This window comes from Equus przewalskii, chromosome 3, assembly GCF_037783145.1.
Source record: "Equus przewalskii isolate Varuska chromosome 3, EquPr2, whole genome shotgun sequence".
Lineage (NCBI taxonomy): Eukaryota > Metazoa > Chordata > Mammalia > Perissodactyla > Equidae > Equus > Equus przewalskii.
Window position 1 is genome coordinate 23,184,256 of NC_091833.1, and position 25,594 is coordinate 23,209,849.

A 25,594-nucleotide genomic window follows, 5' to 3' on the forward strand; every position below is an offset into this window, starting at 1 on the left:
CAATGTTTATGTGCTCGAGGTTGCTGCTGCTTGCACTCTGCTGCCTTCATGGCCATTGGGTCCCCTTGTAGCAAGATCCTTGCAGCCAGGCTGCATAGATTGATCCTAGGTTCTTCCAGCCTCTCCTCGTGAACAAGAGGCAGCTTTGTGGAGGGTGGACGTCCTTGTAGAAGACTCAGCCTCTAGCTCTGCCACTGCTGACTCTGGTCTTGAAAGACCATGAGCATAGTCTGCTGGGCTTTGAGTTTCCTTGAGATGGCTTTAAATTCTCTAAGACTCTCCTTAATGGGATGAGTATGTGTGTGTATATATGCATATGTGTGTATGTGTGTGTATATATATATGTTATATGTAATGGTATATATGTGTGTAATGGATGTATATATAACATATATAATAGTAATGATGGTATATATGTATATATATGCACAGTCTTGGTTGATATATATGTAATTTACATATATAGAGTTTACATATATTTAAATTTATTTACATATATAGAGAACATTTACATTCTCTGTATTTTTTTCTATCTACATATATATACACACGAATTTATTTATTTATTGATCTCCTCCTTGGCTCTTTAGAAAACTGAGTTTACCGTGAAGAATGCTCAGGTGCGTGGAGGGTATGTGCTACACATAGGAACAATCTATGGCAACCTGAAAGTTGGGGATCAGGTCCGGCTGTTTATTGATGAGGTGAGTTGCATTATGCTGGTTATCATTGGATCTGGTTAGTAATCATCTTTTTTAAAAAAATTCAGCTTTGGGCTGGCCCTGTGTCATAGTGGTTAAGTTTGGCACCCTCCACTTTGGCAGCCCAGGTTTGCAGGTTCGGATCCTGGGCATGGACCTACACCACTTGTCAGCATGCTGTGGCAGCAGCCTACAAACAGAATAGAGGAAGACTGGCATAGATGTTAGCTCAGGGCTAATCTTCCTCAAGCCAAAAAAAGAGGAAGACTGGCAACAGATGTTAGCTCAGGGGTGAATCTTCCTCAAAAAAAAGGTCAGCTTTGTCGAGCTATAATTGACATATAAAATTTTAAGATATTTAAAGTCTGCATTGTGGTATACATGTATACATTTGATATACGTATACATTGTGAGAGGAATTCACCTCTTCCTTCAGCTTTAAATTGGTCCATCATTATTGTCACTCCTGAGTGAAATTATAAGTAGATTATTGTAAGTAGAGTGCAGGAGTAAATTTTAGGAGGCCTATAACTGAGAGTTAAATCTTTATGTTCCCAAGTCAGACCACGATGATTTCAGCTGAAATCCTATAGCCTCATTTTCATGGATTGCCTTTGTCTGGGTTAACCTCAGATACTTCTTTAGGAGCCAAGGATCCTGTATTAAGAAATAGGTTCTGTTGCATGTGACAGAGTTCCAAAGTAACAGTAGTTTAAAACAAGATAGAAATGTGTTTCTCAGTTAAAAGTCTAAGCTGATACAGAGGCTCTGCCCCTACACAGTCAGGAGGCCCAGCTTTTCCTTGCTTCCTGCGCTGCCATTATTGGTGGGGTGTTGCCGTTGATTTCATGGTCCAAGAAGGTAGCTATCAGATCCGTTTTCTAGGCCAGGGGTTGGCAGACTTTTTTGGTCAAGTGCCAGATAGTAAGTATTTTTGGCTTTGCAGGCCATACAGTCTCTATCACAATACTCCACTCTGCCGATGTAGCACAGAAGCACTGTAGGCTATGTGTAAATACATGGGTGTGACCATGTGCCCGTAAACCTATTTATAGAAAGGGACAATAGGCTGGATTTGGCTCTCAGGCCACAGTTTGCCAACTCTTGTCCTAGGCAGAGGCAAAGAGGAAGGGGAGGGCGTGCCCCTTCCCTTTAAGGGTATGCATCACTTCTCCTCACAACCCATTGAACAGAACTTAGCCACATGGCCACACTTAGCTGTAAGGGAAGCTGGGAAATGTAGTCTTTATTCTGGGCAGCCACGTGTCCAACTAAATTGTAATACTCCGGAAGAAGGGGAGAGCAGGTACTGGGTGACTGGCAGTCTGTTGCAGACCTCTCCAGCAGCCAGCTCTGTCCTTTACAGCCCAGACGGAGGCCTGTCATGAGCAACCATACAGCTACCCACATTCTGAACTTTGCCTTGCGCTCCGTGCTTGGGGAGGCTGACCAGAGAGGCTCCTTGGTTGCTCCTGACCGCCTTCGGTTTGACTTCACTGCCAAGGGAGCCATGTCCACCCAGCAGATCAAGAAGGCGGAGGAGATTGCTAATGAGATGATTGAGGCAGCCAAGGTAGGTTGGATTATGTGTAAGCTCTTGGGTCATGAACCTCACTCCTTCCCGTATCATCACTTTCTACCCACGGAGCCTCAGCCCTCCAGATGCTTTCACTTCATCATACCATATTCTGTCTTGCACACAGATTTTCTTAAAGCAGTGATTCTCAACTGTGCTGGGTGGGGGGCAATGGCAGTGTTCAGCAGAGGGACCTAGGGCCTCTGGGGAAGGAGCGCAGAGAGGTCTTTGCTCCACTCCCTCCTTAGAACAACCAGAGATCTTCTACTCGTGTCTGTCATAAGATTTGGTCCACAGTTTACCAAAATAGTTGGAAATTTCCTATTTAGATCCCCTTGACTTTACACCTGGTGCCTTATTTCAGGAGGCTCAGGATACATGATGGGCAGAGGCGTGGTTAGAAACCCAGAGTCCTGCCTGCAAGACCATACTCTCCCTGCTGCTTCCCACTGCACCTCAAGAGAAGATCTCTCAGGTTTTTTTTCTGTCTTCTTTCCATGGCAGCCTGTCTATACCCAGGATTGTTCCCTGGCAGCAGCTAAAGCCATCCAGGGCCTGCGGGCTGTGTTTGATGAAACCTATCCTGACCCCGTGCGAGTCGTCTCCATTGGGGTTCCAGTGTCGGAGCTGTTGGACGACCCCTCTGGTCCTGCTGGCTCCCTCACTTCTGTTGAGTTCTGTGGGGGAACGTGAGTACCTTGGGGAGCGGTAGACAGGGTCACCTGCTTTTTATTAATTTGGCATTACCCTTGGAGGATGTGCATAATAGGCTAGAATAGCTCTCATTTTTCTAAGGTTGAAATGAACTCCTCAGAAATACACTTGCCAAACAGCATTCCCAAGATCTTAGCATCCTCTTGCTCCAGTCAGACCCCTCAGTGTCTGACGTTAACATTTCCAGGGTTTGTGATGAAATGTTCTTCCTAGGAGGAGAAAGTGAAAAAGCTTATCTTAACACTTGCCACCCAGTTGCTTGCGCTTGTTCCCTGGGCTGATCTTGACAAGAAGGCCTCTGAAGTCAGGATTCAGCAAGGCCGTGGAGTGCTTTGAACTTCTCATCTGGTCCTAGCCCCTTTCCCTTCCTAGGGCCTCACTTAGCTCCCTTTGCCAACTAGAGCAGCATCTGGGCGATTCACCGTTGTCTCAGAGCACCTGAGTGAGGCCACACGGTAGACCCAGCGCAGTTTGGCTTGGCAGAGCCTCTGGTTTCTGCCAACTTAGATTCCTCCATAGCCCTTGGGGGCCTTTTTGGGACAGTCATGGTGGCCTGGGAAGTTCCTGCTTCCAAAAGCAGCTTAGTGAAAAGAACGTTCTTTCTTTCTTTATTTTTTTCCTTTTTTCTCCCCAATGCCCTCCGGTACATAGTTGTGTATTTATAGTTGTGAATCCTTCTAGTTGTGGCATGTGTGATGCTGCCTCAGCATGGCTTGATGAGCGGTGCCGTGTCTGCACCCAGGATTCGAACTGGTGAAACCCTGGGCCACCAAAGCAGAGCACGTGAACTTAACCACTCAGCCATGGGGCTGGCCTGTGAAAAGAACATTCTTAAGGTCATGGTAGAGCCCATCCAGGGCCTCCTGAGGCCTCAGACAAGCAGGGAGCGGGTGGGCATGTGGAGGGTGGGGAGAGATCTGGTTCCAGGCCTCCCTCTGCCCAACTGAATTACTGCTTCCAGTGAGTCCCACTTCTGCCTTAATATCTCTTGACACGATGCTCTTCAGAGCACAGGAAACAGCTTTCAAAGACCTTACACCACCCTCGCAAAATGACTGTGAGACACAACTAAAATATACAACTATGTACTGGGGGGATTTGGGGAGAAAAAGCAAAAAAAAATTGGCAACACTTGTTAGCTCAGGTGCCAATCTTTAAAAAAAAAAAAAGACTGAGAGTTAATGAGCATTTGAGGTTCTCTGAGCAACTGGGGAATAAAACCTATTTGTTTAGGGAGTTGTGGTAAGATTTTAAAGGTAATCTCCAATTTCCTCAGCCAGTGAGCAAGGATAGAAGAATGTAGCTTTTGTTCTACCAAAGACGACTAAAAATGTGCATGAATGTAGAGCACGCCAGCAGTAACACTGTATTGGGTATTAGGGATTACAAAGCACTTTTGTTTGATCTCATTTGATTTTCACCACAGTCTGTGAGGGAGAATTATCCCCACTTTATACATGAGAAAACGGAGGCTCGGAAAGGTGGTGTCTTGCTCAGTGTCACAATGCTCTCCGCCCCAGGCCTCCTCTGATCTTTTCCCCTTCCTGGCCAGAGCTGTATTCTGAAATTCCCTTTCCCCACTGTCCTTGGGGGAGCTTCCCAGGAGCGACTATTTCACAGGGCTTGTGTCCCCCAGCCAAGGGCCCCCAGGGTGCAGTGAGGAGGCCAGGGCACCTGGGCTTCCTGGTCACCACAGACTTTTTGTTCTGCCCTCAGGCACCTGCAGAACTCAAGTCATGCAGGAGCGTTTGTGATTGTGAGTGAAGAAGCTATTGCCAAGGGCATCCGGAGGATTGTTGCTGTCACAGGTGCCGAAGCCCAGAAGGTGAGCAGATCAGGCTGCTTGTAGCTTATTTGAATAAAGCACGAGGAGCCCAGTCTGTGAGTCCAGAGTGCAGACAGCTAAGTGCCTGCTGCAGTCAGAACTGCAAGTACAGTGCTACCCCCAAAATGTCCTCAGTTACTCCTACCTGGCAGGAGAAAGCCACCACTGCACAAGACTTCTGAGCTATCTTATGTTTAATGTTGAAAAATATATGTAACTTCTGCCATCTACTCTATCATATATCCATGTGTAGGAGGGTCAGCCATAGTTTTGCTGTGGCTTCTGGTGCTCCAGTAATTACCCACATCTCCCTAGGGGTATGTGCCTAGTTTGAGATGCATGGAAGACGGAGACAGTTGCTCTAGCGGTGGGGACTATAGCTTGTTCATGGGGTAAGAAGGGCTCCTGACTCACGAGTTCTCGGTCACCCCCTGAACCCGAGTTAGTGCAGCCTTTCTGCTGGTCAGGCGTGAGGAAGGTGCTCCTGTCTGGGGCATGAGGCTGCAAACATTTGTTCCCTGAGAGAAGAGAAGCTTCTGGTGTCTTGGGATGTGTTGTTCCGTAGCCTGCCATTAATAGTGCTTGCCATAGTTGTGTGCAGACAGAGTAGTGAAGCTGAAAGTTACCTGACCCGGAGTTTACCCCTCCCAATGTCCCTCTCCCAGGCCCTCCGGAAAGCAGAGAGCTTGAAGAAATCTCTCTCTGTCATGGAAGGCAAAGTGAAAGCCCAGACTGCGCCAAACAAGGATGTGCAGAGGGAGATTGCTGACCTGGGTGAGGTAGGGCGGCCTCCCTCTCCCTCCTCAAGCCCTCAGTGCCGGGTCCCAGGCCTGAGGAATCAGACACTCCCTGTTCTTGAAGAACTCTCAGGTCCTGGTTCTCACTGCAGTGGGCCTTTGCCTGACTGCTGTTGTCCTCCAGCCTTGAAAAGGGGGCTCCATGGATCTTGGTCTATGGGCCCCTGGAACCTCCTGCTGCCCCCTTGCCGATGGCAGGAGCACCCATTCCAAGCATGAGTGGGCACTGCTGTTGAGAGTTGGGGGAGGTGCCGTGGGTGCCCACTATTTCCAGGCCTCCTGGTGTTTGTTGATATTCAGGGCTTCCTGTTAGCCCATCACAGGTGTGTTCACTACCTGCTGGGGCCAGGTCTTACAGGGGATCCCAGCTCTCTTTATTCTGCCCCTTTCTTTCTACCCCTTCTCATTACAACTATTGCAGTTGCTCGTAAAGTGACTGCTTCCAAGGCCAGTGGGTACCTTTTTGGTTTTTGTTTTCTTTCTCCTTCCAGACTAGTCAGGGACTTTCGTATTCAAAGCCAGAAGCGTGGGATTGGCTGGAGCCTCACATCCTAGCTCCTTGTGGCCCAGAACCCAGGGTATTCTGTTTCTGGTTCTAGGCCCTGGCCACTGCAGTCATCCCCCAGTGGCAGAAGGATGAATTCCGGGAGAATCTCAAATCTCTGAAGAAGATCATGGATGACCTAGACCGGGCTAGCAAAGCTGATGTCCAGAAGCGGGTGAGTCCTGGCAGTGCTGGGGGCTGGAAGGGAGGATTTACCCAGCAAAAGCTGTGCAAACTGCTGTCAGGGTGTTGGAGTCTGGGCCTTTGACCTGAGGCCTTTCTTCTGGACTTCCTTCCTTGCAGGTGTTGGAGAAGACAAAGCAGCTCATTGACAGCAACCCCAACCAGCCTCTCGTCATCTTGGAGATGGAGAGCGGCGCCTCAGCCAAGGCAACCTAGGGGCTAGGGCTCCAGACACTGCTCTGTGCCTGTCCACTGCTTATCTCCTTTTCTTGGGGTCTCATCAGCCCTTTGGTGGCTGAAGTGTGAGCTTTGTGGCTCTGAGTGGAATGGTTGCCTGAGGGCCCACTCTCTGGAATTGAGGTTAGGCTGAGCCCTGGAGAGATCTAGTGGCTGGCGAGCTATGGCTCCTGGAGGTGGAAGGCAAACCTCAGAGGCAGAGTGTGGGCAACGTCTGTGCTTGGGTCCTTCCCCATACAGGCTCCTGGGACCAGCACCTGCTCTTAGAAGGGGGTGAGCGTGAGGGGTGGGGAGCATTCTGAGAACTGAGCTCCACAAACTCGCTGCACTTGTGGAGAGCATGACCGCCTCCCCAGGGCCATGGTCCAACACCAGCTTCTCCCCACAGGCCCTGAATGAAGCCTTGAAGCTCTTCAAGACGCATTCCCCTCAGACGTCTGCCATGCTCTTCACAGTGGATAATGAAGCTGGCAAAATCACGTGCTTGTGTCAAGTCCCCCAGGTCAGAATGCCCCGCAGCCTTGTGCCAGTGGAAAGTGGTGTCTCTAGCTTTTCTGAGGGAGCTTGGTTTTTCTTACTGTTGTTTGCCAAGACCCATGTCTCTGTGCAATCCCTGTTAGACATGGCCATTCTCCTGCCCACCTGTTTGTCACCTCCTTCAGCAGCCTTTACCCTCAGGCCCTCTCCTTGGTGGATATGTTTAACTCTGCTGGCTGCTACCTGGCTTTGCCATTCAGTATGCCTCATCCTGGCCATGGTACCAGCTGTAGGATCTGTGTCAGCACTGGCACATCACCCAGGACAGGAGTGGGTGTGTGTCTACTCCATCCTTTTGCTTTCTCTCCCCTCTCTCTGTCTCCCTCAATCCCATCCCATGCCCTGATTTCCACATCCCCTTCCTGTGTTCCAGAATGCAGCCAACCGGGGCCTGAAAGCCAGCGAGTGGGTGCAGCAGGTGTCAGGCCTGATGGATGGCAAGGGTGGTGGCAAAGATGTGTCTGCTCAGGCCACAGGCAAGAACGTGGGCTGCCTGCAGGAGGCGCTGCAGCTGGCTACTTCCTTTGCCCAGCTCCGCCTGGGAGATGTGAAGAACTGAGGGCAGGGATGGCTTCCACTGGGAAGCGTTTCCCCACCACCTGGATACATCCGTCCAGCCAGGAGCTCTCCATCCACCACAAGGACGTTTGACTCTTGGGATCTTTACAGCACCATCTGTTCTTCTAACCCAGCAGTAACAGGAACTTACCTAGGAGCCAGCCTGTGACTCAATGCCCACATTACATTTCTGCCCTGAGCCCTCCATGGCAGCGCCATCTGTCTAGAACCACTACTCCAGGATTGCTATTTATCATTGTCATGCTTGTGTCTATAGTTTTCTGCAGACCTAAGGCTCTGGGTCTGCAGGGAGGAATCGTTTTTGCTGCAGAGAATAAAAGGACCATGTGCAATACTTGATGATGCTGTGTGATCCCTAACCCCTTGTCCCCCTGCCTGCTAATAGGTACCCCCCGTGTAATGGCCCACGGCTCCCTGGGTGTCTGTGGAATAAATGCTGTGCCTCCAGCTGGCTTCTGGTTGCAGTGCTCTGCTGAGACCAGCTCCAGACCCCTGAACTTTGGGAACAGCCCCTGGGATTCCCTCAAGATGTCTGTGGAGGTAGCCCTCAGAACAGGCAGGGTCAGATGGAGAGAAACATTTATCATTCAACAGAAGATGACCCACGGGGTTACTGGAAGCAGAGAGGCTCCTTTCTTGGAACTGCTCCATTTCTTAGGCCTTTGTCCCTCTTCCCCTCCCTCGTGATGTTGAGGTTGGGGTGTGGGGTCAGAGGTGTTCTGTGGTACAGGAGGTATTTGGGGTGCATCCGTTGCCTCCCCTCACCCCCTCACATGGACAGTGAGCATGAGACCCTTCCCTAGCCTTGAGTACCTTCACCCAAGTCTGAAGACAGCTGGGTTTGGAAACAGTAGTGTGCAGGGAGGTTAAAGGTACTGGTTGCTTGTGCCAGCTCTGGCTGATTTCATGTCCCCTGGGTACAACAGGCTGGCCCTGGGGCCCAGGGTCACTCTCAGCCATGCTGATGTGGAGGGAGAAGGGAAAGCAGGTCTATACTGGGAGAAGCATTAGCGACCAGCCGTCACAAGTAGGCCTGGGGGTGAGGGGCTGTCCTCACTCGGAGTGAGAGAAGCAGGCAGGGGAGGCACAAGAAACGTGCCAGGTGAGGAGTGTTAGGGATACAAAGAGCTTACACAATCCGGTGTGGGAGACAGTTCCATTCACTCATTCAACAGGCGTTTATGCCAGCCAGGGCACTGAGGGTACAGGAGTGAACAAGACAAAATGTCATTACCCCCTTGGGCAAGGCAGTGGGGAACACATATAAAATAGTCACACAAGTAACTGCAAAACTAAAATAATTACAACCTTCACAAGTGAAAGGCAGAAGACACACGCCCTGGGATTGCCCTGGCCCAGGAGGCTAGAGGTCACCCGGGCCGGCCCAGGTCCCACTTCCGCAGGCCTGTCGGTCTATCCACCCCTCAAGCCATCGAGCTCTGCGCGTTCTTGCTGCGGCCCGGGGGCTGGGCAGCACTCGCCCTTCTCCCTCCAGGGCAGTAGGGGGCGGTGCGGCGCCGCCCTCCGCAATCCCGACAGCCCTCGCGCGGGCGCGCGGCTTTAAGCGAGCGGAAGAGCACGCACGCTAGGCCGGGCGGGCGGAAGCGGCGCACACGCCCGGCGCCGCCATGCCCGGGGACCACCGCCGCATCCGCGGCCCGGAGGAGTCGCAGCCGCCGCAGCTGTACGCCGCCGACGAGGAGGAGGCGCCCGCCGCTCGCGACCCGACGCGGCTGCGGCCTGTGTACGCGCGCGCCGGGCTGCTGAGCCAGGCCAAGGGCTCGGCCTACCTGGAGGCGGGGGGCACCAAGGTGCTGTGCGCCGTGTCTGGTCCGCGCCAGGCCGAGGGCGGCGAGCGCGGCGGCGGCCCGGCCGGAGCGGGCGGCGAGGCCCCGGCCGCGCTGCGCGGCCGCCTGCTCTGCGACTTTCGCCGCGCGCCTTTCGCGGGCCGCCGGCGCCGCGCGCCCCCGGGGGGTGGCGAGGAGCGCGAGCTGGCGCTGGCCCTGCAGGAGGCGCTCGAGCCAGCCGTGCGCCTGGGCCGCTACCCGCGCGCGCAGCTCGAGGTGTCGGCGTTGCTGCTCGAGGACGGCGGCTCGGCCCTGGCCGCCGCGCTCACGGCCGCCGCGCTTGCCCTGGCCGACGCGGGCGTCGAGATGTACGACCTGGTGGTGGGCTGCGGCCTGAGCCGTGCGCCGGGGCCCGCGCCCACCTGGCTGCTGGACCCCACGCGGCTCGAGGAGGAGCGCGCCGCCGCCGGCCTCACGGTGGCGCTCATGCCCGTTCTCAACCAGGTGGCCGGGCTGCTGGGCAGCGGGGAGGGCGGCCCGACCGAGAGCTGGGCTGAGGCCGTGCGCCTGGGCCTCGAGGGCTGCCAGCGCCTCTACCCCGTCCTGCAGCAGTGCCTGGTGCGGGCCGCCCGCCGGAGGGACGCCGCCGCGCCGCTCTGAACCAGAAGCCAGGGCAACGACGGACGCCGTGGACCGAGCTGCCGCGATCCCCGAAAGGACCCGCCCCTTCGGCTTCCATGCTGGGCTGAGCTGAGAACTCAGAGCGCGGGAGAGGATCTGGGGAGGCCTGCGCGGAACTGATGCCCTGGACAGGTGTGTTGGAAGGGCTTTTTACGAATTGTTCCGTCAAAGAAACTTTACTTGAGCTGGCTGCCATCTACGAACCAGTTGAAGAAACCTGTGATGCAACCTGACTCCCAAGTTCGAAAGGACTTCCGAGACCTGGAGCTATGGTCTTGTAAGGGGTGGATCCTATGCAGGCCAGCCAGTGACTCCCTCCTGTATAGCTGGGCTGCTTTTGAGGGAATGGACAAGGAAGCTGTGCCTTCTCACTTACAGCTGAGCTAAAACAAAAACAAAACTGTTTTATATCTGAAAAAGCCTTCTATCGTGGTGGTTCTTGGTACAGGATTTTAAAAAGCAAGGCTAAGGGGCCGGCCCCGTGGCCGAGTGGTTAAGTTGGCACCTCTGCTTCAGCGGCCCAGGGTTTCGCCGGTTGGAATCCTGGGCACCAACATAGCACTACTCATCAAGCCATGCTGAGGCACATGCCACAACTAGAAGGACCCACAACTAAAAATATACAACTATGTACCAGGGGATTTGGGGAGAAAAAGGAAAAAATCTATTAAAACAACGCACATGAATAAAAAAGAGCAAAGCTCTTCTGAGCTGGATAGTGCAATCTTAGACCCCTCGTGTCCAGGGCTTGGGACAGCATTGTCCTAAGTGTGTCCTGTCCCTTACACCAACACAAGCAGAAGAGACCAGCTGAAACTGAAGGAGCTGCAAAGGTTGATGTAGGGAAATGAGTTTTGGAGGAGAAACTGCCCCTCAGGTGCCAGAGTCAGGGCCACTGCTGACGTGTGACAAGAGTAGAAGGGTTGTATGGCTCCAGGAGCACACTGGGTGCACCCCCAGCCTCTGGTTTGGTGCTTTGCAAGACCATAGCTCAGGGTTGGGTAGCTGGGAAGGGTTTGGCTCTGGGTGGAAGCCAGATCCCATCCTTCCTTGGTCATGTGCAGAGCAGCACAGCCAGAGACCTCCACTGCTGATAAGAAATGGGGGCCCAGGCTGGCTTCATTATTGGTGCCTTTGTCCAGTCTTGGCTCCTGGGAGAGGGCAGATGAACTGCCAGGAGCAGGAGTTTCCAGACGCTGGAAAACCAGATGCAGCCTGGCCATTCTGTAGGGCAGAGCCAGCCTGGATGACTGGACCACAAGGGTAGGATTTTCTTGTGTGGCTCCTAAGCCCCTTGGGTTTGTGCTCAGGTCTGGGTTGGAGGAAGGCAGGGCAGGCTGGTCCCCATTCTGTGCCCTGGTTTGATATAAGCTTCTGAACTTGTGTGTCCCAGAGGCCTGCTCAGCTTCTCTAGGAAGGGCTGGCCGGGGGCAGCCCAAGGACCAGAATGAGGCTCTCAGACCACACCAAGAACCCCTGACCAGGGAAAAGAAATAGAAACTTTATTTTTCCCCTTCTGATGTAGTATTTCCAGAGCAGATCTGAAATAGTATCACACCAGCAAAAGACAAAATAGAAAGGGGACCTAAAAATGATACCCCTATTCTGAAGGATGGCTTTGTAGGGTAGATGGGGAGTCTGGAACCAAAAGGGGTTATGTGCGGCACGTGCTGAGGACCTTAAAGCTCAGTTTCAGACTGGAAGACCGACTAGGAACAGGAGTACATTTCCTCTGCACCACTGTGGCTGGAGAAAGCTGTCTGGGCCAGCTGCTCTAGGATGCTCCACAGCCAGACAGGACTGGCGGGGCCTTGGGAGGGGAGAAGAGCAGCCAAAGCAGCACCTGCAGTCAGACAGGGCTAGTGGCACTCCCAGGGGGACCCTGTCCAGCTGCTCCTTGCAAGACTGGGCCTCACCTTCATGAGGACAGTTCTGTGCCTCCTCCCTCCAGTCCCTGCCAGTCCCTGGACTATCATCTGGAAACTACCTGCAAAGCTAAAGCTACCCTTAGGGAGGCTTCCTGGCTGGTCTGGATGAGCTGTGCCTCCACTTCCCGTTGCCCTCACTCCAGACTCTGGTTGCGTGGGTGCGATCGGGAGGCCTTTGAAAAACCACACGAGGGAAGGAATGGAGCCACCCGGGAAAGTGCCTAGAGCTAATGAGCCCGGAGGGGTTCCACCTTCTACTGGCCGACCTGGTCAGATGCGTGATTTTTCACCTGTAGGAAAAACAGAAGCAGGACTCTGGCCAGGAGGGCTAAGATGCACGGTATGGCTGGGAAAGGGAGGGCCATCTGCTAACATCTCCCAGTCTTCCCCACCCCCACCTCCCTTTCTTGGCAGCTCTGGCAGCTCAGTGCTATTCTAGATTCTTCCTGAACCCAGAACCACCAGACAAAAGAAAGCATTCTCTCCATCTAGCCCAGTCTTTTCCCAGATGTGACTCAGGCCTCGGTCTCAGTGAGGGCCCTCTGGAACCCAGCAGGCCCAGGGGCAGAGCTGGTAGGTGGAGGAAGGGGAGCTCATCACTGCCGACTCCCCAGCAGCCCCAGCCTTGCTGAGATGGCCCAAATAGCAGTGGGGGCTTGGCCTGCCTCAGGGACCACCCATAGGGAAGGAGGATATGGTAGGGCAGGGAACATTCCAGCCCTTTAGTGCTGCACAAAGGGTCATTATCAGATCAGGTGTGGATATTCTCCATCCAGAAAGGTCTGTGCCACAGCTTCCCTGGGGAGCATAGTACAATGCAGACAGTCCAAAGACCCTGGGGCAGCAGGTGAGTGCACCGGACAGGAAAAGGGCAGAAATCTGAGTCTTAACAAGCTTACCAGGTGGTTCTCAGGCAAGGGATCTGGGGCCGAGGGCACAGCTGTGACATTCCCTCTACAATGCTCAAAGCTCTACCCCCCTCCCTGCATCTTCCAGGATGAGATGGTATTTCAGCCCAGAACTGGTCCAGCTGAGCCAACCAATCCCTAGTTGGAATAAAAACCAGGGCAGGACCCATCTTCTCCTGGGCATTGCCTGTGGTTGAAGTCATATGTCTCCCCCAACCCACTGTGGGCTCCCACAGAAGCCCGAGTCCCTCCCTTGCTCATAGGGAGGCCACAAGGACCCAAACACAAGGAGGGTGAGGATAGGGGGAGGTGTCAGGCCACTCACTGCCTCCTCCGGGTCTGTGCTCTCCTTGGGGCTGTCTGCCTCTGGATGGGCGCTCTGGCCCCTGGGCTCCTGCTGGGGCTCAGTAGGTCTGCATGAGGAACCCTTACTATCAGGGCTCCTGTTGTCTTCACTGTCCTCTGTCCCTGTGCAAGGAGAGTCACCAGTCAATGGCTGGGTTTGGAGGTCCCAGCCAGCTGCTGAGTGGGTGGGGGTGATAGGACAACCCAGAAGCCACAAGGGTCCTCAAGCCACAAGAACAGCCAGAGGGAGTGGGGGGAGGGGGCGGGGGAAGAGCACTCCAGGAGGCAGGGAGGAGCCCTGCAGACAGGAACAGCAGGTCCAGGACCCTGAGTGCCCCTGGCACCCTCAGGAATAGGAAAAGCTGGAGCCTGCTAAGAACATGGCCTGGGCCCACTCTTGGGGGTGCCTGACCTGGATGCTGCTCCCTCTGCTGGTGCATGCGCTCCAGACTCTCCAATAGGCAGTCCACCTGGGCTTTGATCTGGCTCAGCTCCCCTCTGATGGAGTACAGCTCCTTAGTCCGCACTGTCGGGAGAGGGGCCAGAGTTGGTGCCCCACTGGGCCCAGGGGGCAGAGAGCAGTGCTGCCAGGGCTCCCAGGCCTGCCCTCACTGCTAAGGGCTGCCCAGCTCCTCCCTTTTGCTGCAGGTGAGGGCTGTGCCCCCTCACTCACGTTTTATCTGCCCTGGGGGCAGTTGGCTATTCCTGGGGACCTTGTGAGGACTGAAGCTGCTCTTCACTCCGACGCCCACATGGGTCCTCCGGATCTTGACAGGCACACGGTTGAGGAGTGGAGGGATCCTGCGGTATTCATACACCCTATGGGACAGGACGAAGAGGGAGTCAGGCCAACCAGCCCCATCCGTTTGCCCAGAGGACCAAGTGGGCAGGACCCACCCACCTGTAGGGGACATCTTCCCTGTACCCCTCGTAGTCCAGGTCATAGTTACCGCACCTGCGGAAGAGACAAATGCGGAAGAGGTCAGTGTCCAGGGCCAGAGTCCCTGCCCAGACCCCAGTTTAACTTGGGGAAATGGAGGTATGCAGCTTTTCCTTAGAATCCCAGGATTCTCTACCCAAAGGGCCACTAGGCACTTGCCCAAGGTCTCTTTGGGAGACCACAGCAAACCAGCTTCCCCTGGCTGGCCTCTGATAAGGAGCACCTTCCAGTGGCTCCAGGTGGCAGGAGGGGGACAATTGCCTGGTGGCTTCTGGCTAGCCAGAGGGGGACCCTCCAAAGTCTCCTCTGCCTGACCCAGGCACTACTGATGTTCTGGATCTTAGTCTGGCAAAGGATGAAAGGGAGAGTTGTCAGGGCCCCAAGCCACAGTGTGGGTGTGCGAGCCTTTAATCCTTGCATGGGAATGCCAGGATGCAGGGCCCAGCACTGGCAGAGCCAGCCAGGCAGGGTTAAAGCCGTGGCCAGGCCACCTTCCCCTTTGCTCCAGGCCCTGGGAGAGGACCAGCCTGGAAAGTCCCGGGTTCTCACAGCCCGACCTCACCCCATTGTCTCATCCACCACGCACTCCGGGGAACTGGTGCCCAAGAAGGGTTGGGGGATCCGTGCAGAGAGACAATTAGGTCCTGGCCTGGGCAGGAAGGCCCTGTGGGGACACAGCTGCAGGAGCTTCAGGTTCCGCCTAGGGCAAGTGATGCGTTGTCTGGGAGGGGAATGCATGTGGGCAGTGAAGTTTCTAAAACAACTTTCTGGTACCCAGCGCCTACACCCCTGGCTCAGGCCCAGCCCAGGCGAGGGAGGCCTTTGAGGGCCACTGGGGCGGAATAGAGGGCATTCGGACCCCCTTTCGTCTTCATCCCCCGAGGTCCCCAGGTCTGGGAGTGAGATTTCCGGCCACCCCCGCCTCGGCTTTCTGGCTTCAGGAGGTCTGGGTAGGCGGCCCGGGAACCGCAGGGATGCTGATTCCGGTGGTGGGAGGCGCAACCTTGGAGAAAGGAAAGCGAGCCAGCGGAGCGCGGGGATGGCTTGTCCCCACCCCGCGGCCTTGCAGGGTCGGGGTCCCCGGCGCGCTGCCGGAAACAGGCAGACCCCTGAAGGCCAGGAAAGACCGAGCCGGGAGGGCTGGGGACTAGGACAGACTCAAGGTGACGAGCCTCAGCTGAGCACGACCACTCGGGGGAAAAGCCTTGCTCGTCTGGATCTCCATCCTCGCTCCCGCGACTGCTCCAAGAACTTGGCAGAATCCAGACAAAGCGCAGGGATCTGTGGCAGACCACCTGAGCTGCCGTGGAAGAACCCAGACTACCAGAGCATTGGTGGTTCAGTGGTAGAATTCTCGCCTGCCACGCGGGAGGCCCGGGTTCGATTCCCGGCCAATGCAGAAGGAGAGACCTTTTACCTTCCCTTGCTTACGTTTTTCCCTAAAATGACTTCTTAAAACAGCCAGAAATGAGCCACAAAAAAGAATGGGATTTCACTGAACACAGACTTGGGAAGTGCCAGGGTTGAGACAGAGGCAGGGCCTTAGGGGGGGGGGTTAGCGGTTAGGGCGCATGCGCCGCTGCAGCCACGGCTGCTGCAGGCGAGGGGGACCTTTAGGCGTGATGGCTTCCACGCTCTGCGGTTCTCTGCTGTCCCCGCCCCACCCCAGGTCATCAGCAAAGGCTGAGGCCTGCGCCCTGGATGGGTGGCTTTGCTCCTTTCTCCCCAAAGGGCAGCGGGCTGGTCGTAGGGGGTCAGGGATTAGCAGCCGCAGCCCTCCCCTGGTTTGGGCTAATGGTTACAGTCTGCAAGCCTGGGCTTCCCTCAAAAAGAAGTAAAACGCACCGTCGGAATGGCGTGGTGAGCAGAAGTCAAGCTACCCCCTCCAGTGTCCTCAGGGGCAAGGACAGGGGAAGAGGACCTGGGGCAATCCTTCCACCACAAACCTTTCCCTCCAGGTTGACAAATTCCAATTTGAGGCCCAAGTCAGGTGGCCCAGACTTGATCAGTTATTATGGAGAGGTCATTCAGCAGCTCACCAGCCACCAGAACCCCATTCCCAGCCTGCCTCTCTTCTGGGCACCATCCAAAGGGACCACAGCCACAGTCACTCAGCCACTGTTGCCCCAAACCCATGCTGCCCCAGGCCCTGGGAAATGCTTCATGCTTCATTCTGGAATCCCCTGGGGACACGCGGCACGGGTCTTAAGGAGGCCACCCCTGCCCCAGACCATGAATGCTGGAGTCTCTCTGAATGGAGTCTGAGCCCCTGTGAGACAGCTGTCGTCACTTCCCATTGCTTCCCTGTTCCCCCACATGTGCCCCTCAGAGGGCTGACAGGACTGGGTCCCAGCCTGCTGGGCAAGGAGGTTGGGAGAGGGGGGGTATGAAATCTGAAGAAGGTGACTGAAACTGAAGAACTGAGGAAGGGCTTCCCCCAGCCTCAAAAGTGGCCACGTTAAAAACCACATGAGAGGACTATGGGAAAGAACCATGTACCTCCCATGGGACAGATAATTACAAAACCCTCTCAACAGACAGATGCCCTAGATAAGAGGCGCACATGTGAGCCAGCAAACCAACACACCACATACGCAGTTCTGTATCACTGAAGAAACACGGGCACACTCACAGGGTGACGCGGACCCTCAGGCTGCCGCTAGCAGGGAGGCATTTGGTCTAATCTCTCTTGAGGTCAACTTGGAGGTGTAGAGACTTCCTAAAACAGCCCCTGAGCCCAGCCTTGCCATCCCACTTTGGCGGAGACGAGCTGAGGCGAAATCCAAAAGGAAGCAGAACCTTCGGCACCAGCGTGTTTACACAGTGCTGCTCCTAACATTAACCGCCTGCCTCACTGCCTCCCCGTCTCCTCTGTGGCAAGATAGAAACCACCCAGATGCCCCAACAGGGCCAGGGGCTGAGCGCAGCCATCACAAATGCCCAGCTAAGGGGACAACAGGGCCACGGTGTTCACACACACCTTCGTTACGCCTGTGAAATTGCGTGTTGGCTGGCAGAGGTTGGTGAGCTCCTTTCTGAAAACATTTTAAAGGTTTCTTTAAAATTTCTTTAAGTTGCTCAATTTAGGGGCAAGATTTTGTTTAGAAACGTTCCCATTTGCTACTTCCCAAATATCTCTACCTGGAAAAAGCCCCCAAGCACCCCACAAATGAGGCTCCTCTTGGAAGGACCCACGTCCCCTCGCTCCAGGTGGGAGGAGGGGGCACCTTGCTTCTGCCAGCAGAATGGTGGCTAGAAGCGGCCTTGGAATGAACTGGGTGGACTTCCTCAGTTTACAGAAAAAACCTGAGGCCGAGGGAGAAGTGACATCCTCAGGTGCCACAGTGAATAGGCTGGGCAGCTCGAGCCAGCTGGATGTGCAGTGCACTAAGCAGGACTTCTGGGGTCCTTGTTCCAACCCAGAGGAACCCAGAGCCCTAAATAAGCCGGGGACCAGCCTCCCTCCCCGGCAGGCAACCCCGGACAGACTCACCAGGAGATGGCTGTGCCCCGCTGCCTCTTCTGGCTTGGCTGGGCAGGGCCAGGCTTGTACTCTCGAGCCATGTCTAAATCTGAAGAGAGAGCAAGGGAGCGGTGCAGAGCATGAGCGGAGGGAGGAAGGGGCCAGGTGCACATGCGCCCCGCTTGCCTCTTGGCTGGCCCTTCCCAGGAAGGAAGCGCCCGCCCCAGATCAGTGGGCAGCCAGATCAGTGGGCAGCCTGGCCTGGCCTCTGACGGACCTGGGGCCCACCTACCCATCCTCAGGGGACTGGTGCTGAGACCAACAGACCCTTTGGCTCACTTCAAAACAAACCCGAGAATGGGGAGAGTGTCTACTCTTTCCTTCAAACCCCATACCCAGTGACCATTAAAATCAACTCCATTGCCCAGGCCCTGGAATGTGGGGGTGTACCTTCAAAAGGCAGGAGAGGAGATGTCCGTGATCCTTGCGTCCTCTGAGGGGACGCCTAGTCCTGGTCGAGGTTAATTCTCGAGTGTTCTCCTGCTGCCTGTCTGCCCGCCCACTGGCCAGCCTGCCTGCTGCCAGGCCCACGCCCCACAGCTGCCTCTGGGCTAAGCCTCTAGGCTGGCTGCATCTGAAATGGCCAGGGTGGCTCTGAGTGAGAAACAAAGGGAGTAGTTGGCCCAGGCTGGGGAGCGGACACCTCGGGCACCCTGGTGCCCTCTCTCTCCGCAGGGGAGTCAAGAGTCAGCTGAACCCCATTCAGGACAGGGCTGAGAAATCAAACAAGGCAGCCGTCTGTGCACCAGGATGGGCAGATCATCTCATTTCTTGGCTCCTCCCCTTTAGCGTTCACCACTGGAGAGAACATCTCTACCCCATCCTGCTCCCCGCTGTATCCCCTCCACTCACGCAGGGCCTGGCACTTAGTAGGTGCTCATTTGGTGTCTGCTGAACACATGAATGGAACTCCATTAAATCAATTCTGGCTTTTGTTTGTGGGTATGGATCAGACCCCAGAGTTTCATCTGTGACTTCGAAGCCCCTCCCTGAGCCCACCCTCTTCCTTCCCAAATCTCTGATCATCATCCATGGCCCACTTTTGGCTGCCAAGAAAGTAGCAAATGTGAGCCTTCTCCTTTTCCTGTTCTCAAGACTTCCTGCAACACCGTCACAAAGAGCAGTTACTCAGCACCTGCTTGCAGTGGCAAGGCACAAGGAGACCAGCAACAATGTCCCCAAGGCACTGACAATCCAAATCGAGTGCTTAATTGGGAGGAAGTTGGTGATTTTGCATCCCAACCTTCAGCCTTTCTCTTCTTTTCATGATCCTAATTCATCCACTGAAGGACACGTTAAATGCCCGTGCACCCAGGCAAACCCCTGCACCTGCACCTCCATGTCATCTGGCTTTCTGTGTCTGTTCCCTTGGCATATATGCATAACTGTGGTCATTTTCACATTTGCAATGTCCAGAGTGGACAGAAAATCACATTCATGTCCACCACACAGGGCAATAGTACATGGACACCTACAAATGCCTGCTATGCCCAAGGTAGAAGGCACAGCAGTAAACTCAGCCTGGCATTCTTTTTGGGCTAGACATCATCACTATCCCCCAAAACTAGAAATACTCAAGAGGCCTCGATCATGAGACCAATCTTTGGGTCAAGTGGGAAAAACCATTCAATGGCCACCAGGTTGCCAACTGGGACCAATTATCACAAGGGGGCTGGTAGAGTGTCTGGGAAGTTCACCATCAATGGTAAACCATGTCTAAGTGTGTTGTGGCCATCTTACTGGCCACCTGCCATCTGCAGCCCAGAGCAGGCAAGTATAGGGTTGTAGGGGAGAAAGACAATTCCTCTACCCATTCTAGGTCCTTCTGGCTGGGCTATGAATTAAATTGACATGAGATGGAATAACAAGAAGAAATCAAGCAAAGCTTTATAACATGTATACATGGGAGACACCCAGGAAAACTGAGCAACTTGCCAAAATGTCAGAGGTCACCACCTTAAATACTATTTTCAGCTAAAGACAAAAGAGGGTGTTGGGGATAGCAGTTTGAGACTTCAAGGGGGAGGAAGACAATTTATGTGGAGATGGAAATGCAAATAGGCCAACTATAGACAATGTGACCTGAGAGACACATTTTACATTGAGTTACAGTTATCTTACGGTATTAGCTCCTTCCTGGAATGGGCCCTTCTATTTAAATTCTTTAAGGCAATTGGGGGGAGGTCAAAGTTTCTTTCAGAGTCTTTTGTTCTTAAAAATAATCAAGCCTTACAACTAGAAGAACCCACAACTAAAAATATACAGCTGTGTACTGGGGGATTTGGGGAGAGAAGACAGAATAAAAAAAAAGAAGATTGGCAACAGTTGTTGGCTCAGGTGCCAATCTTTAAAAAAAAACAAAAAATCAAGCCAAAGAGACACACTTGGGGTGGCCAATTCTGATCCCCCACAGGGTCATGGCTGTGCCCCACCTCCATTCAGGGGCTGAATTAGTCAAGGTTCTCGTCCAAAGAAACCATACCAATAGGATGTATATACATATAGAAAGAGATTTATTATGAGGAATTGGCTCACACGATTATGGAAGCTGACAAATCGCAAGATTTGCAGTTGGCCAGCTGGAGACACAGGAGAGCCACTAGCAGAGTTGTAGTCCAAAGATCAGCAGGCTCCAGACTCAGGAAAAACCGATGTCTTAGCTCAAGGCCGTCAGGCGGGAAATGTTCAGTCTTACTTGTGAGGGTCAGCCTTTTTGTTCTATTCAGGCCTTCAACTGACTGGATGAAGCCTACCTACATGAGGGAGGGCGATCTGCTCTACTCAGTCCACTGATTCAAATGTTAAACTCATCTGAAAACACCCTCCCAGACTCACCCAGAATAATGTCTCGCCAAATATCTGGGCACTCCATGGCCCAGTCAAGTTGACGCATAAAATTAACCATCATGTAGGGCTAGCCCGGTGGCTCAGCGGTTAAGTGCTCATGTTCCGCTTCAGCGGCCAGGGGTTCGCTGGTTCAGATCCCGGGTGTGGACATGGCACCGCTTAGCAAGCCATGCTGTGGTAGGCATCCCACATATAAAGTAGAGGAAGATGGGCATGGATGTTAGCTCAGGGCCAGTCTTCCTCAGCAAAAAGAGGAGGATTGGCAGCAGATGTTAGCTCAGGGCTAATCTTCCTCAAGAAAAATTAACCATCATAGGGGCCAAGCACCAGGAAATGGGGTGGAGGTCTTTGCTCTATATTCATCTCTGCCAAAGATCCTCACACGGATTCCCTATCCCCCAGGCTGTGAGTGCTCGACTGCAGGAAATAGGAAAATTAATGACTGGGAGTCTAAGGAGTGAGAATAGATGTCGTAAGGACAAGGAGGTTGGCAGTCAGGTGAGAAGAAGGCAGAAGGTGGAAACAGAGAAGCCAAGTGGATGAAAGGACAAGAATAAGGAAAGAGGAGAGAAGTAGAAGGGGGCAGATGTATTGAAGAATTGGTCCCCAGAGTTCCCTGAGCCAACTCCCAGACATGTCCACCCCTGAAGTGATCAAACGGATGCAAACGACACGTTTTCATAGTGCTCCCAGGAAGAAAGGAACAAGTCATTGTATTTTGCCCAATATTAAAGATTGGAAATGATGCAGGCTTGGTGAACCAAGGAATCGAAAGAAAGATTTCTTGGATTCTCAAGGTCTGGCAGTAGTGCTCCTTTATTCAGAGAATAGCATGGAGTAGCATGGGCGCAGGACCCATGGGCAGTAAGAGCTGCAGTGGGTTGAGGGCAGGGCTAAATTTATAAGGCATAAGTATGTGAGTTATTTCTTTACAAGACAAAGGAAAGATCATGAAAAAAATCATTAAAACAGTATCAGTGCAGGTGGGATCTGGTTATCGGGTGGTCCTATAACTTCGGGTAGGAATCAGGTCGGATCAGGTCAGGACATCCTATGCTTCCCGGAGGATGATATAGATCAGGATGTAGGGCAGGACGCTTTGGGCTTCTCTCCCTGGGGCAGCCTTGATCCTCATCAGCAACCAGTAGCTAACAGTTACCGAATTCCAACTATCTGCCAGGCATTGTGCTACACACTGCACATCCATCCTCTCATGCGATCCTCACAGCGACCTCACAGGGTCCATGCTATTAGTACCTCCATCCTACAGAAAGGCTACTGTATGTGTCCAGGGTCACATGGAGAGCAACCTGAGAGGAACAATGAACTCTCAGTCCCATGCCTCGAAACCACGACAGTGTTCCCAGAAGTTAGAGGACTTACTGGAAGATAGCTGGTGGGCTCAGCTACACACAGAGCCTGGTTCTGTGAGCGCCTCCAGGCCATGCTGCCTTTGCACAGGGCTGCTCTATCACCTGCTCCGCCCTGCACAGGATCCAATGGCTGGCGAGGCCCCTGGTTAGAACATGGAGCTGACAAGGCCAGCGCTGCAGGCCCGAGTCCCCAGTGCACCAGGTGGCTTCTTGAAGTGGACATGAAGCTTTCTTTTGGCCACTCCACATCTGAGCGCCCTTCTTGTGTTAGAGGAATCCCCCAGCTTTGAGTCAGAACCTGCCTCCCACAACATGAAAGAAGCTGAAAATGCTTCTGTCTGCCTCCCTTTCCCAGCCTCCCTTGCAGCGAGGGCCTGGGCACATAACCAATCAGACCCACATGCCCAACTTTGAATTAAAGCTGCCAATGTGAAGAAGCCCATCTCAGCAAATGATGGTGGCAGTGGCAGCAGACACATCCATTGTTCAAAGGCGGTGGCACCTCCGACCCATGTTGGTGGTGCTGATTGTGGCGTCTGTGCCAGGCAGGGGCAGTAGAGTCCCTTCCAGATCTGACCCTTTGACCTTTCCAAGAGCTCCTGGGAACTAACCAGTATCTCCAACAACTTCCTTGTTCACTTAGAGTCGCCAGAATCAGTTTCTGTTGCTTAAAACTAAGAACTTTGACACAAAAATAGGACTAGGAGTGGATGGAGCAAGACGCCCTGGGGAAATGGGGGCAATCTAAGGCTGGCAAGTGGCTAGAGGACAGTGAAAATCCAGCTCGTATTAAGGGCCAGGACACCAGCAGCCCATGGCACGCCGTTGTGAGACAGTTAATCCTGTGGTCCCCAGAACAAAGTGCCCATCAAAGGCAAGGCTTTGGGGACCTGAGCCTCCTGCCATACAAGAGTAGGAAGATTACCATGAAGTCAAGGGTTGTTGGCCAGGAGGTTGTGCTAAGGGCACTTCATAGCTTAAAGGACAGAAAGATAAGATGAGAGTCCAAATTCTCAGCTCAAGGCATGGTTACAAAAACAGGGAATTTTTATAACTTGCAGCTACAAGGTTGAGAGAGTAAAAAATCAAACTTAAAAGCATGACCATTGCTTATAAAATGACACCATCAGGTAGCTCCACACCCTCACCAGGTCTCCCATTGGGAAAGAGTGGAGAGCAGAGGCCACTAGAACGAGGCTCTGAAGGAAGGTATGGAAGACTTGGGGACCATACCACCACCCTCATGGAGCCTCTTTTGCCAGCAAAAGCAATCGTCTTGGTCTTTCTGAAGATCCTGGTGGCAGAAACTTGCTGGCTAATTGGCAGACCCATATCCCTTTCATCCTGGGCACACATCCAGGTGGAGTTTCCCATCCTCCCTTGCAGTTAGTGTGCTATGTGGCTGAGGGTTGGCCAGTGGCCATGGGTGAGTGGGATACACGCCACTTCCAGGCCTGGCCAGGCATCCTCCAAGTGGCTCTCCACCCTCCTGCTTCCCCAGTTGGCCACCTGAGTGCTGATGCCCTGGGTGAGCAGGAAACCAGGTGCTGCAGGTGGCAGGGCCTCGCTCAGCCTGGGTTCTCCCTCCCCCCTTGCCCATGTGTAACCACAGAGAGTTCCTTTAGCCAGCAGCCAGCATTTCCTTAAAGGATCCACCCTGTAATGACCTTTCCCTGAAGAAGTCCCCTTGTGTGCCCTAACCCCCGACCCCTCATTTCATCCAGACTGAAATAACAAGTCAGATGCCTGCAGGCCCCCAGGGGCCAATGACTCCAAAGCTGGGAGGAGAATATTGAATCACCAAAAGAACCGGGAGATTTTGCTAATTTATGTTGGCAAAAACCTGGCAAAGTCATCTGGGAATGGATTCTGAGGCCAGAGGACCCGGGAAAGAAGACAATAATGTTAGATGGGGTTGAACATATGGATAGTTAGGAGTCTATGGGGCTGGCTTCAGTAGCTGGGTCGTGCTAATTGTTTGCTCTAAGGGTTGTTTGAAATCTGGGCTCAGTTGTGGACAAATAATATCAGCTAATAGCTAATATTAATAATGAGAATAGCTAAGACTTAGTGAGCATTTACTCTGTGCCAGGCACAGCTTTAAGCACTTTACTTATTTAACAAATTTACTTAAGGAACAAATGAGGTTAGGATGGTATAATGTTGAAGGAATAAAAAAATCAGGATGCTGGCTCAGCCGAGCTGACATTCATCAGTGTTTACCAGTCTCATCAGGCTTTGTTTCAAACACTGTAATGTGTTAACTCATTTTATTATCCTCATTTTACACAAGAAAATGAGGCAGAGGGATGTCTTAGGGTGACCAGCTGTCCCAGTTTGCCTGGGACTGAGGAGTTTCCCATGATGAGGGGCTTTGACTGCTAAACCAGGACAGTTCCAGGCAAACTGGGACGGCTGGTCCCCCTCGGCATTACGTAACTTGCCCAAAGTCACACAGTTAGTAAGTGGCAGAGGCTGTCCTCAAATTCAGGTGGTCTGACTTTAGATCAAGCTCTTTGCCTCGGCCAGTGGCTCTCACACCTGAGCCTGCATCTGAAGTACCTGCAGGTCTAGTTAAAACCCAGATTGCCAGGCCCCCACCTTGAGGGGTTCCTATGCAGTAGATTTGCTTTTCTAACAAGTTACCAGGTGATGCTGAAGCTGCTGGTCCACGGCCCAACTTGGAGAACCACTGCATTTTGCTGCCTCGCCTCCCGATGAGGAGCATGTCGGATGGACTTTTCAGGTAGGTCCTGCTCACTGCCACCTCCACCCACGAACCCTGAGATGGCCCCAAGGATGCACCCTTGGCCACAGCCTCGAGAAATACATTGGTAAGGGAAGGGCCACGACACCAGGAATGCTGAAGGGAGAGGCTGCAGCTGAATGGGAATCTGGTGTCTGGGGTATCAGAGGCCTGGAAGGCACTGGATTGCCAGAGTTAGTTGCTACGGCAGAGGTGGGGTTGCCACAAAGGTGGCTCCAGCATCGCTGCTGTGAGAGTACGCTCTGCAGCTCCTCTGCCTGGCAGCAGTGGCACGGGAGTGGACCCAGACTGGCTTTGCAGCAGGAGTTGGGGCACTGTTTCTGGCAGCACAGGGCCTAGCCTGGCTTTCTGACTCTCCCCAGGATCCTGTGACCAACATTGCCCCTTTTTTAAAAAAAAATTGAGGTGAAATTCGCATAACATGAAATTAACTAATTCAGTGGCTACATCCACAATGTTGCACAACCACCACCTCTATCTAAATTCCAAAACATTTTATCAACCCCTACCCATTAAGCAGTTAGTCCACTGTTCTCCTGTTGCCCCAGGCAACCACCAATCTGCATTCGTTTCTCTGGATTTACCTATTCCGAATATTTCATATAAATCGAATCATACAATATCTGACCCTTTGTGACTAGATTCTTTCACTTTAAAATAACATTTTTGAGGTTCATTCACTTTGTAGAATGTATCAGTACTTCATTCCTTTCTGTTGTTGTTAAGGAAGATTAGCCGTCAGCTAACATCTGCTGCCAATCTTCCTCTTTTTGCTGAGGAAGATTGGCCCTGAGCTAACATC

At 53.2% G+C, this 25,594-nt stretch overlaps 3 protein-coding genes and 1 non-coding gene across 8 annotated transcripts in view; 3 read left to right on the plus strand and 1 right to left on the minus strand.

Moving 5' to 3' along the window:
• AARS1 (alanyl-tRNA synthetase 1) overlaps positions 1 to 8,027 on the plus strand; it is a 28,228-nt gene extending 20,201 nt beyond the window's left edge. For both annotated transcript variants that reach the window (XM_070613864.1, XM_008522359.2), the window contains exons 13-21: positions 591 to 704; positions 2,068 to 2,274; positions 2,782 to 2,966; positions 4,708 to 4,816; positions 5,482 to 5,595; positions 6,213 to 6,332; positions 6,461 to 6,547; positions 6,966 to 7,079; positions 7,488 to 8,027. In XM_070613864.1, the coding sequence (XP_070469965.1) occupies positions 591 to 704; positions 2,068 to 2,274; positions 2,782 to 2,966; positions 4,708 to 4,816; positions 5,482 to 5,595; positions 6,213 to 6,332; positions 6,461 to 6,547; positions 6,966 to 7,079; positions 7,488 to 7,673 (1,236 nt within the window). In that variant the 3' untranslated portion in view covers positions 7,674 to 8,027. The remainder of the gene's footprint in view (positions 1 to 590; positions 705 to 2,067; positions 2,275 to 2,781; positions 2,967 to 4,707; positions 4,817 to 5,481; positions 5,596 to 6,212; positions 6,333 to 6,460; positions 6,548 to 6,965; positions 7,080 to 7,487) is intronic.
• A 1,216-nt stretch (positions 8,028 to 9,243) lies between these two features.
• EXOSC6 (exosome component 6) lies at positions 9,244 to 10,877 on the plus strand. The gene has a single exon (XM_070613878.1). It carries the CDS (start codon positions 9,322 to 9,324, stop codon positions 10,138 to 10,140), a length of 819 nt encoding a protein of 272 aa, XP_070469979.1. The 5' UTR covers positions 9,244 to 9,321; the 3' UTR covers positions 10,141 to 10,877.
• Positions 10,878 to 11,632: 755 nt separating this feature from the next.
• LOC103552413 (RNA-binding protein Raly-like) lies at positions 11,633 to 18,302 on the minus strand. 4 transcript variants are annotated; one of them, XM_008522380.2, is made up of 7 exons: positions 18,196 to 18,302; positions 17,776 to 17,854; positions 14,244 to 14,297; positions 14,016 to 14,161; positions 13,755 to 13,868; positions 13,323 to 13,465; positions 11,633 to 12,379 (listed from the first exon to the last, which is right to left on the minus strand). In XM_008522380.2, the coding sequence occupies exons 2-7, from the start codon at positions 17,844 to 17,846 to the stop codon at positions 12,344 to 12,346; spliced, it is 564 nt and encodes a 187-aa protein (XP_008520602.1). In that variant the 5' UTR covers positions 17,847 to 17,854; positions 18,196 to 18,302; the 3' UTR covers positions 11,633 to 12,343. The 4 variants fall into 4 exon arrangements, with proteins under 4 accessions (XP_008520602.1, XP_070469980.1, XP_070469982.1 ...); XM_070613879.1 differs by lacking the exons at positions 17,776 to 17,854; positions 18,196 to 18,302 and adding an exon at positions 14,845 to 15,151; XM_070613881.1 differs by lacking the exon at positions 11,633 to 12,379 and having other exon boundaries at positions 13,052 to 13,465.
• TRNAG-GCC (transfer RNA glycine (anticodon GCC)) lies at positions 15,611 to 15,681 on the plus strand. The gene has a single exon. It is a non-coding gene; the product is annotated as a tRNA-Gly (tRNA).
• Positions 18,303 to 25,594: the final 7,292 nt, after the last annotated feature.